The sequence below is a fragment of the Bombus impatiens genome, unplaced genomic scaffold (genome assembly GCF_000188095.3).
Source record: "Bombus impatiens unplaced genomic scaffold, BIMP_2.2 scf_0884, whole genome shotgun sequence".
NCBI classification, from domain to species: domain Eukaryota; kingdom Metazoa; phylum Arthropoda; class Insecta; order Hymenoptera; family Apidae; genus Bombus; species Bombus impatiens.
The window spans coordinates 4,551-16,481 of NT_177303.1; the positions used below are offsets into that span (position 1 = coordinate 4,551).

The 11,931-nt window shown below is 26.3% G+C and overlaps 1 protein-coding gene across 4 annotated transcripts; it reads left to right on the forward strand.

Annotated features, from left to right (window-relative positions):
* The first annotated feature begins 1,405 nt into the window (after positions 1-1,405).
* LOC100742195 (lysophospholipid acyltransferase 5) lies at positions 1,406-11,395 on the forward strand. Of its 4 annotated transcripts, XM_024370656.2 has the most exons (10): positions 1,406-1,580; positions 2,048-2,307; positions 2,748-2,914; positions 4,152-4,259; positions 4,682-4,804; positions 6,353-6,468; positions 6,654-6,824; positions 7,422-7,658; positions 7,808-8,116; positions 8,514-11,395. In XM_024370656.2, the coding sequence occupies exons 3-10, from the start codon at positions 2,830-2,832 to the stop codon at positions 8,787-8,789; spliced, it is 1,425 nt and encodes a 474-aa protein (XP_024226424.1). In that variant the 5' UTR covers positions 1,406-1,580; positions 2,048-2,307; positions 2,748-2,829; the 3' UTR covers positions 8,790-11,395. The 4 variants fall into 4 exon arrangements, with proteins under 4 accessions (XP_024226424.1, XP_012246211.1, XP_012246213.1 ...); XM_012390788.3 differs by lacking the exons at positions 1,406-1,580; positions 2,048-2,307 and adding an exon at positions 2,383-2,713 and having other exon boundaries at positions 2,789-2,914; XM_012390790.3 differs by lacking the exons at positions 1,406-1,580; positions 2,048-2,307 and adding an exon at positions 2,383-2,692 and having other exon boundaries at positions 2,789-2,914.
* The last annotated feature ends 536 nt before the right edge of the window (positions 11,396-11,931 follow it).

Genomic DNA, 11,931 nt, shown 5'->3' on the forward strand with positions numbered 1-11,931 from the left:
AGATGGGGGTACCACGTGGATTGGAATGTATGCAAATTCATTGGATGAGAAAGAATTGATGGAAGAAGGTGAACGCTCACGTCTATTGGTTAGACGATCAAGTTATTTATTGTCAATCTTAGTCATTAGCATTGCCTCTACATGTTCTTATAACGAAAAATAGAAAAAGTAGAATTATTATGTTATTATTAAATGATTAATGGCTCTTAATAATTGTCATTATAATTATGCATTTATTTTGGTTTGCATTATTGAATTTTACTAATTCTTATATTTTTAATTTTACCGTAACTGTTACATTCTTTATAATATAAACGTGTCCTTGTAAAAAGTAAAATGATGTATCATTTCTGGCGCCAATTTTAAATAGTTTACAATTAAAAGATCGATTAGTTTCGAGTTGTACATGATTCAAGAACAGAAAAAGCCCCCGCCAGTTACTATGTTACTTCTGAAAATTGTAGAAATTAAAGTCTACGAAGACTCCCTTTTACTTGTTAAATTGCTTTTTACAAAAACTAATAAACATTTGGGGATTAAATTTTGAATATTTTTCAGAATGACAAAAGCTACATTTTCATGATTTCCAACATCGCATTCTCAATTTTATATGTATAATTAACAATTGAAAATAGTGCAATTTTTGACGATTTTTATTTATTTGCGGCTCAACGAATGTTTTTAACTACTACTATAATTTTTATTCGACTAAAGTACGTCAATTAAAGTGAGTTTTCAGGATTTAATAATGTTTGGTATTTTGGGAAGCATCATGGGAGATAAGAAATTCGATACTTGTTTACAGCGCATACAGCAATCTAGTAGCCGGTAGCTAGTGACACTGGTTCACTTGACTTCTTAAGAACTGAATTTATAACATTTTACAATAATGAATGGCCTCATATGTAAGGTCATTGAATTCGTCTCAACGAACACCATCGTACGTACCAGGGAAAATCGGCATGCGACGATGAATAAATATTCATGCTAGTACAACTGACATGCCAAGTGTCAAGCATAGATAATTTTAATTCTAGATGGTATATGGAAAAATATTAAAATTATTGCATCATTCTACTGATGTAGTATCGTTTGAATGAGAATATTCTCTTCCTTCTCTAAAAACAAATATGTGTAGTGAACATTTCTCCTTCTTTGACAGTTTACGAATAGTTTCATTATTATGCAATTTTATAATTCTTATATTTGTCTACATCGGATAAAGAAGTACATAAGAACTTTCCCATAGAACCGCATAATTAAATAGGTTCTTGTAGCGTGAAACTCAATGGGTTTTTGTCTATACTAGTGTGCAACCAAACAGGCAGATCCCTAATTTTATAGGTTCTTGTATATACTAACGTTAGATAATCTCAGCATTTGGCCGCATGGTGCAGCACCAGTCTAAGAAGAACTAGGTCAATAAGCGTGAGTACTCTCTTTTGTCTCTGGCATAAATAATTTGTGCTGATTTAAATACGGTTTGAAAACAAACTAAATTGTGACAATTTTAAACAATATTGATTCATAAGTTTACTTATGTCCGGTTTTATTCTTTTTAAAAGAATTTTATGTTTGTAGTAAGCTTGTTAAGCTACATATTTTAACACTAATCTTACCAGATCCGGTGAAATGACCGGCTTCAAAGTTTAATTTAAAGTTGTTCATTTATTGTTATTTCTTTTGTTCATCTGACTTTATGTAAATTTTTATATTATTTGATTTCTCAATTTGTATTAATATAAGAACGTTTGCAAAAGTTAGATGAACGAAATAAATAACAATGAATGTATAATTTTAAATTAAATTTTGAATACTTGAAATTTTGAAAATTTTTAATTTTGAATTTTGGTAAGCTTAGTGTTTTTATTTACTTTATGTTTTTATTTACTTTTAGCCATGGACAAGATATTTTACGATACGATATCGATACGATAGTACGGCTGAGTCATTTCGCGATTATAATACAATATCATTTACAGTTATACTACGTCACGGACGAGATATCTTGTGCGTTTGCTTATTAAAACAAAAATTATAATTACAGAAAAACAGACTAACGGGACATCTCAAAGATGGTGTAGTACGAATATTGTGTCGGGGGATAACCTCGTCCGTAACAATGTACAAATGGTATTTTGTCGCGAATAACTTGTCTGTGTCATTGTGCGAATGGTATTGTGTCGCAACATATCTCGTCAATGGTTACGAAGCAGATAATGATTTATTTGACATACTGCATATACTGGATTAGAAAAAATTTTTAATTTGAGCATTCTTGAAAGTAAACGTATGGTCTACTGGAAGATAACTGTTCCTTAATATGTTATATGTTAAGTATAATTGTTCGCAATATCGTTAATTAATATTTTAAATAATGTGAAATAGAAAGAAATAGATACAGAAAGTGTGATTTGTTTGACGTGAAATTTGTTTTCAGGTGTTCTTAAATATACCAATGTTTTGTTTTCAACTCTCTTTCAATTTTTTTTATAATATACTGAATAATTACTTTTTACTATTTCAACCATCCATTTCAATATGTAATTTTGTTCTATATACATGTCTTTTCTTTTTTGAAAAATTTTATTTGCAACTACCTAAAGTTTAATGAGTTTTAGAACACTATAACAAGGTTTCCATTCTTACCGTGGTTTGAGTATCGATTTCTTGATAACTATAGAAGTGACAGGTGACGTTATTGGTGCAGAATGTAAATTAAATTTTCTTTTTTACGTCTCCCATAGAAATAAATTTAATAATAACATTACGAAACTGATTTAAGAAGATAAAGCAACAGGATAAGAAACCATTTCGAAAGAATCAACAATGTCGAGCAGTATGTTGTTAAGCCTCTCGGAAACTTTAAATACATCCGAAGCTGCACTTCGTCTTCTTATCTCCATTTTTCTTGGTAATTAATGTCTTCAGAAGGACATTGCTTCCTTTTTTACGATTTTCATTTACAGTATTTAACGTCAATAAATTGGCGTATATAAAATACATGTATACATTAACCTATAGCCTGATCTCATTTTTGTTCGTTACATCAGTGATTGCATAATCACATTGCACTTCGATTTACTTGTTATGTATTATGATTTCTTATGTATTCCTAGAAATACTTTTCTAGATCTTAATTTGTCATTTTATAATTGAAAATAGTATTTCCACAGTTTCGCAGTGTTTTGAGGTTGAAGGTTATGTATCCTACATTTTTGTTGCACATGCGTGCGTGATATGTACTTTAATTCTCTCGTAAATTGGTCAAGATTATCTTAATAGTAACTATTGCAATAGGAAACAACACTTTTTATTATTTAGATTGTTTAATTTTGAATCCTAATCTAAACTTTATACAGAAGTAATTGTATGTTACATTATAATATCTGTAATTTAGTCAGTTAGGATTTATTATTGATTTTGGCTATAAAGAAACATACAAATTGTTTATCTGATGTGTATACTGACTGGTTATATTAAAATTTATATTTGAACATATGTGTTATTATGTGTGTGTTTTAGTGATTGTAAGAATAAAAATAATTACTATTTACTTTAGTAGTAACTCCATTTCTCGTCCTAATCTGTCACATTTCTCTATTCCTGGTTTTATTTTATGCAAATTATTTTACGACGGAAATTGCAACATCATTGCAATATATATAATATTCTGGCTCAATGAAAGAATTTATATTTACAATTATAAATTATTTTCTTTGTTTTTCAATTGTGCAATTGTTGTGGATAAAAATATTGTTAATAATAACTATATAATATAATATAATAACTGTATAATAAGTAATAATAGCGTCCCAATTATCCGTATTGTATTTAAATTTCGTATCATTGATTACTTTTCACTTTATTATCGTCTCTTAAAACTATATATGTTATGATTGTAAGAATATAACAAATTGTCACGTACTGGTGTATTATTTTTAGATTAATTAATTAAATTATCATACTAACATTGTCATAGAGTTAATTACTTGTAATATGACTAATTTCGAAGTTGATGAAAACGAATTACAAGTATCAATAATTGCAACTAGATATGAATTTAATTTATAAAATGTACGTGAAATGAAACATTCGTAAAAATATTTCGATGAAACTCGAGAATAATACAATTATAACTGAACTTTCAGGATTACCCATCGCCCTTCTTCACAGATATACTTTGTACGGAAAATGTCCAGTTTTTCAACATATATTTTTTGCAACCTGTGGCGTTTTGATTTGCTTGTGGAATTATGGTAATTATTTTTCTTCAGAAAAATTTATTTAAATATTCGAAGAAGAATATTCGAGAAAAAAATTATTATTTCTTGAATTTTTTTAAATACATTTTCATGTTTTGTCTTATATCTTTTATTCTATTTCAACTATGACGTTTACTTCTTCGAGGAAATGAATTGAAATTTTAGTGTGCAGTATATTTGTTACTTTAAGAATTATTAAACTATGATGAATTATTCAATAGTAATTAAATCGGAAAGCAATTCGAAAATTATTTAAAGGTATTGATCGGCATACTAAAATAATTTTTCTTTTACGTATTGGAAAGACTTTATAAATTGATTGATTAATTGATAATAGTAAATGTAATTTTCATTCAAAAATATTTTGGATCAATTCTTTAAGGAACTAGTTGATCATAAGTATTGTGTACTTACAGGGCTCAATATACTTCACTCAGCTGCAGCAATGTATGTCACATATCGCGTCTTAAAACGCCTTGGTGGTTCCTCTTTATCTGTTGTCATTATTTTTGTCTTCAATATGGCTCATCTTCTATGCGGTATGAACAATTTATAGTACACTATTATTTATACTTATTTAACAGTTCGTGCGATTTTTTAAAAACATGTAAATTAATAAACAAACAACCTACCAATCTCCGACAAAAAGAACATAGGAATAAAAGATATTTAACTTGTTCTATATAATTAGCTTCATTTTACTAGGAAAATGTTACCAATGTTTACAAATTATCCAGAAATCGTGCGAACTATTATAAATTATAGTAAAAGTGTCGTTAGTTTTAATTGAGCGCGATTTAAAAAAATTATGTATGCATTTTTGCATAACATGTATTATTTCTTAAATGACGATGATAACTAATTTAATACGTTCGATGCGATATCGATTACTGCTAATCGACAAAAGTTTCTCCGTTCACGTGACGTCGGTCATCGGTTAATGTTATGCAATGAATGTATAACAAGTGTACAACAGGTAATGTAGATCACATATATATATATATATATATATATATATATATAGTATGTAATTATATATTATTATTACATATATATATATAATATGTAATTATTATATATATATATGTAATAATAATATATATATAATATATATATAATATATATATAATATATATAATAATATATATTATATATGATATATATAACAATAAATATATTATATATATTAATAATATATATAATAATAAATATATATATATTTCATCATTTAATTTAATTTAAAATTATACGATTTTCTTGAAATTTAGTCCAAATTGATTCCACGTGATGAATGTATTAATAATGTAAATAATTGATAAAGCGAATAATTTCACGTTTATTCAATAGTTGCATTACTTGGAACTAATACAATTTGATAGATCGTAATACTTAACGTGTGCAGATAATTGTAACTTCGTGGTACATGTTACCGTTTCACTTGAAATGATATATACAGGGTGTCCTGTAATATATGAGATTTAAAGATCGGTTCAGTACATGAAAAAAAAAAAATGAAAAGAATTCATATAAACATCTGATAATGTTCTTTTCAATTTATCCTTATTCAAGTTACGGCGAGTTTCTTCTTCAACAAACTGTATCCGCTTACTTTCATAACAGACCAAATCTCTTTGCATATGAATGCAGGTCTGCAAATGTTTTGCCATTGATTGTCTTATTATGTCTAGTTGTCCAGTACTGTGCATAATAAAATTCAAACGAATCTATAACTAAACTTCCACCACGTTTTAGTCAAATAAGCAGGTTTAGCAATAGAAATATATATATATATATGTATATTTATATATATAAATATATAAAAATTCTATATAAATATATATATTTATATATATATATAAATTGCTGGTTAAACAATTATATAATTGCCCGACTAAAGTGCAACAGAACATCATTTCGAGTTAAATACTTTCCATAACATAAAAACAAGGACGAATAGAATTTTAATTTTAAATTCATCTATAAAATGATTTCTACATATCACAGAATACTCCTGTATCCACATGATAGATCGAACATAATAAAGATATTATACATTAAAAAATAATATTCGTTTTTATCGTTTATAGGATATTATATGACAAGTACAGATGATTATGACATAAAATGGACTATGCCACAGTGTGTACTAACTCTGCGATTAATTGGTCTTGCGTTCAATTTGCTGGACGGTCAAAAACCCGAGGTACGTATAGAACAACAAATAGCGTAATACACGCGATGGAAATGTCTAATTAATGAATAAATAGCCGAGTTAAAGAATCGAAGTTAAAATTTAAGTTAAATACAACAATTAAGAAGGGTGAATAAGAAACGAAGGAAATTTCCTTTCAGAAGGAAGAAGTTTAACTAATAACATTACCGTTTTAGGAAAAATTGTCTGCATCGCAGAAACAAGTGGCCTTGAAAGAACAACCAACGTTTTTAGAGATTGCAGCATTTGCATATTTTCCAGGATCGTTTCTCGTTGGGCCACAATTTAGCATGAAAAGGTACTTAGACTATGTAAATGGACGATATACGATGGTCGATACGAATACTGTAAGTCATACTAAAATACTAATTAAGTAATCGAAAAAATTGTAAGAACTTTTTAATCGATATATAGGATGTCTCAGATCTTTCTCAACAAACGGTGCCGACATGTTCTATGAGTAAAACTAAGAGAAAAATATTACACAATCTCATAAATAATTCATTAACAGAATTACAACAAATTATATATATATATATATATATATATATATAGAAGTAAACGAATACACGTCACAAACTAATATAAGGAATTTCTACTGCATTCACTGAAACGAATTATAATTAATAAAATATGTGATAAATCTCGTTTTTTCACAGATATTAATTTTACATTCATGAAAATAGATAAGATTTTGAAATAAGGCTAAAGTAAATGTTGTCAACCTATTTTCATATTGTGTTAAAGAAAAGATTAATCCATTATTATTACATACTCTGTATAATACTATGTTACTAAGATATTTTATATAAAACATGTTTACGTTTATGTAATATATTTTCTTAGTTTAACTTTTGTAACATGGTGGCACACTTTCATCTATTGCCGTAAAACTCATGTAATATAATATAAAGAAAAAATAATTTATTTTTTTGTATTTTTAGTTCTCTATGAAAGAAGAAATTGAACTTCTTGATTGTATCATTCCTGGTATTTCTCGAATGTTTGTCGGATTTATATACTTGATATTCTATCAATTAGGGACTTCATACATTCCCAATCAATATCTATTGAGTGCAGAATTCCGAGAACAGACATTCTTGAAACGTCTTTTTACGATTGGCTTTTGGGGTCATTTCAATCTGTATAAATATATTTCTTGTTGGTTATTAGCTGAAGGGGTAAGGAAAGCATGTATATATATGTTTATAATATATACTTTTCTATAGATTACTAATCTATTGATCAACAAAATAATTTATAATTAAACAATGTTAACAATTATATATTATCGCTTGCTTTGAATCATAAAACATAATTTTTATTTCAGGTTTGTACAACTTTTGGTCTAACTTATAATGGAAAGGATGAGAAAGGTCGTCCTCTGTGGAATGGTTGTGAAAATGTTAAATTGTTAAAATTTGAAACAGCAACTCAATTTAATGATTATATCTTATCATTTAATATAAACACTAATAATTGGTGTGCGGAATATATTTATAAGAGGTTGAAATTTCTGGGATCGAAAATATATAGTCAATTTTTCACCCTGGCTTTTCTCGCAGTTTGGCATGGACTTCATTCAGGATACTATGTATGCTTCTTCCTCGAGTTTATTATCATGTATGCTGAAAAAGACGTAAGTTTGATATTAGTTTTACATCAAATATTCCTATATGCAATGATTAAGCAATTGGTTATTTACCTGGATGATGATCAGGTAAACGATTGTTTAATGGCTTACTTAAAAATTTTATAATTTATAAATTTAGTATTATATTCTTCTTGTTATTATATACTATATAATATATATAATATCATGTTTATTTTTGGTAGAAATATATATTGATATTAATGTCATATTTTCTCAAAATGTAATTTATTGTATTGTAACTTATAAAATTGGTCAGATAGATTAAATACATTAAGTAAGCCATTATTCAATTGATTAAATTATTATTAAAGTAGTTAATGAACTAATTATTTGTCAATTTAGTATCATTGCACTGAGTAAAATTTTGTATTAATTTTTGTAGTTATCTCAAATATTGAAGAGACAACAGAAATTACAAAGCTTACTAAACAGTCGTCCAGAACTTCAAATTCTCACATGGATTCTTATGCACATGTACACATTTATTTTTATGGGTTATTGTCTTGTTTGTTTTACATTTTTGTCATACCCTCGTTATCATCAGGTTTACTTTTCTATTTATTATTGTGGTCATATAATATATCTCTCTTATCCACTGATTTCACTACTTGTTAAAATATCTTTTCTCAAAAAGCGGTCTAAAAAGTTTGAACAGTAATGTAAATGTAAAAAAGTTTCTGAATAAGTTTTATCTTTTTATTAATGATACTAAATATAAGGAAAGTGATTGAAATGAAATGATGAAGGGTACATTGTCTTCAAATACTGGAATTGCACATAATTTGTTGAAGTACAAGAAATATTTATAAACTATTTTTGAAAAGTGCCAATTAAGATAATAAAATATACAATACATTTTTTATAAATAGTAGAAGGTTGCAATTTCTGTATAAATAGAAGAAAATTTGTTTAAACTTCTAGAAATGACCTATTTATACTTTTGGAAATCTTTTTTTAAGAAGAAAAAGAAACGGAAAATTTTGCTAATCTTTAATCTTTTATTAAGCAAGAACTTAATAAATTTGTAATGTAGAAGTATGGTTTTCTAATCATACTTAATGCTTATATCTTGACATGTTCATTTTAGGTATTTGAGGAAACATTTTATTTTTGGAAATTATTTGTAATCTCATATTGTGATTAGTAGATATAAATAGATACTTAATACTACTTAAGGATTTATTTTGTGTGATATTGTACACTAAATATAAAAAATTACACCTTCCTCGATTAATAGGTGGGATTAACTTTTGAGCATGTACAAAATATTTTTTGTATAAACTTTAATACGTACAAAATATTTAAGGGAGCTATTACAAATATCTTTATTTTGATTGATGCGTTTTAAGAAAATTATTTCTTTTTATAAGAAGAACTGTGCTTAGCATTACTTTAGATATAATTTAAGAAATATAATTTAACACTATGCTAAAGTTTCTGTTCTTTTAAAAATATGATGCATTTAAAGATTGAAATGCGGAAAGGTATGATGTATGATTGATGATAATAAAGGTATGATTATACAAATAAATTAAATTATTGTTTGTAGTAATTTAAAAAGTTATTAAAATTTGTGAAATCAATTTTTCATTTTCGGTTAAATTATAATCATAATCGTAAATGTTACAGATTCCACATGATTAAATTATTTAATATGTATCCTCATTGTAACCTTATATTGTTAAATATATTTGTATTTATAACCTTTTGAGTGCCAAAGATTATCGAAAAAATGTATGTATACAAAAATGTCAAATTGTGCGATCGCACTCGAGTGATTTATGGTTGTTTAAGTATTATAATCAGGTACTTACATACTATCCAAATTGAAACGAGAAGAATGATCGCATTATGTAACACTTAAGATGTTCCATGCCAACCAATTTTCGGTAAAAGTTGAATTTTTTATTAAAATCATTGTCCCCACAGTGCATGTAAAACAAGTTTATAAGTGTTAAGATAAAGAAGTAAGCATGTACACTATGTGTAGTACATATGGCTTGAATGGAAAAGTTACGTGAAAATAGTGTGGCATGGAAACCGTCAAACGTTTAAAAGTATTTACAAATTGATCAATTTAAAGCCAAATTATTTCTTTATCTTAAAAGAATGATATTTTAAAATAAATTCATAAATATTGAGTTAAAACTTAAGTTTAATTATAAGTATATTAAGTTTAATTATAAGATTGTAGAAAAGTGTGCATATTAAGTTGAGTACTAAGTTCGTTTATTTATAAATGCAAGATTCGTAGTAATTATTGAAATTTTCGGATATAAGCTGTGCTCTAAAATATTCCGACATATATTTCATCAAGATAGCAGTTAGCTTTATTACGAATAAAGAAAGTCTATTCGATTTCTGTTCCATTTGGGTTCAGTGGACTTCTTGCTACAATGATGATGCTAACTAAACGAAACGTCGGAATAATTCTTCCAAAAGCTTATTTAACACGTTCTTTAAAAAATGTTCGATTGTTTCGAAAAATGTCCATCTCATGATTTCAATGGTTATGATAATTAAACATATCAGGTTAAGTTAAGTCCTCCAAGGATGTATATGATTGTACATAATTTAGTAAGTACTTCTGTATGTAGTATGTATTTTGTAATAGGTAAAGCTTTTCTGATGATGAGTGAGTGCAGCATTATTTTTGATATTTAATATTGCTTTATTTCTGGAAAGAGCAACGTAGGTTTTTAAGAAATAAACAAAACTAAAAATTTGTCACATATGGTAAAGATGTAGGTAGTAAATTTACAAATAATGTCTATTTGAGGGAGTAAAGACAAGTAAATAAAGCTTAATGTTAATCGAATACATATAATGGTTAAAAATGATATAAGATATTATAAAATTTTAAATATTTAACACAAATCATGTTAGTTTCTTGTATTTAAAGAAATTGAAGATCTGTGATTGAAATAATTAATTGGAACAGAACAAACTATTTTGGACAGTGTTGATAAAGGAAAACGCTAATCTAAACTGCAGTAACAATCTAAGAATGTATTTTTGATAAAATTGAGAAAGTGACTTTATTATAATGTTTTATCAGAAAAGCAGACAATTACTACTGATAAATATTGTGTATAAGTTAATCATAGGCAATGAAAAAAGAAAATTAGCTACCATTATTTTTCACTAGAATAATGTTACCAATGCAATTTGGTTGGAAATTTTTATGTTTTGAATATGTATTTATATAGAATTCTGAGAAAATATGTCCATATCGTTTTATAATAGGAAGGAAAGTTTTACAGTGATAAAGTAAAGAAACGATATAATTGCAAGCAGTAAAAAGTGATAAAATAAAATGGTTTATACTTCTTTTATTATACATATTTATTTTGCAAGAAAAGGAATGAATTTACTACTAAATCTAATGTATTGCAAAGGAAATGTATAAATAGATAAGTAAATACTTTTACCCAAAGAAGATAGAATAAAATATTTAGACAATTTTTTTGGAAGTTATAATAATTCAAAAGAATCTTTCTGAATCTGTGACTTTTATAGATTATTTAAACAAGTAAGACTAATTTTTACAGTAAAAGTTGTAATACTAACTACAGGTTTACAATTTTTTATAGATATACAAGCAAACATATTGAATATTTTTTCATTGTTATTATATTTTAAACAGTCAAGTTATTTATAAAAATATCTTTTTAAATGAAGTAATTTTTTAATATACTTGTATATCAAAATTATAAACTTGGAATTGTAAACCATATCATTGTTTGTTATCCTTTTGTATTCTGTTCCAAATAAATTTGCATTAAATTAAATTTTTGTAT

Coding starts and splice junctions, on each gene's coding strand:
- LOC100742195 (XM_024370656.2), top strand. CDS start 2,830: ATGTCGAGCAGTATGTTGTTAAGCCTCTCGGAAACTTTAAATACATCC. Junction 2,915..4,151: donor TCTTATCTCCATTTTTCTTG/GTAATTAATGTC, acceptor CTGAACTTTCAG/GATTACCCATCGCCCTTCTT. Junction 4,805..6,352: donor TATGGCTCATCTTCTATGCG/GTATGAACAATT, acceptor TATCGTTTATAG/GATATTATATGACAAGTACA.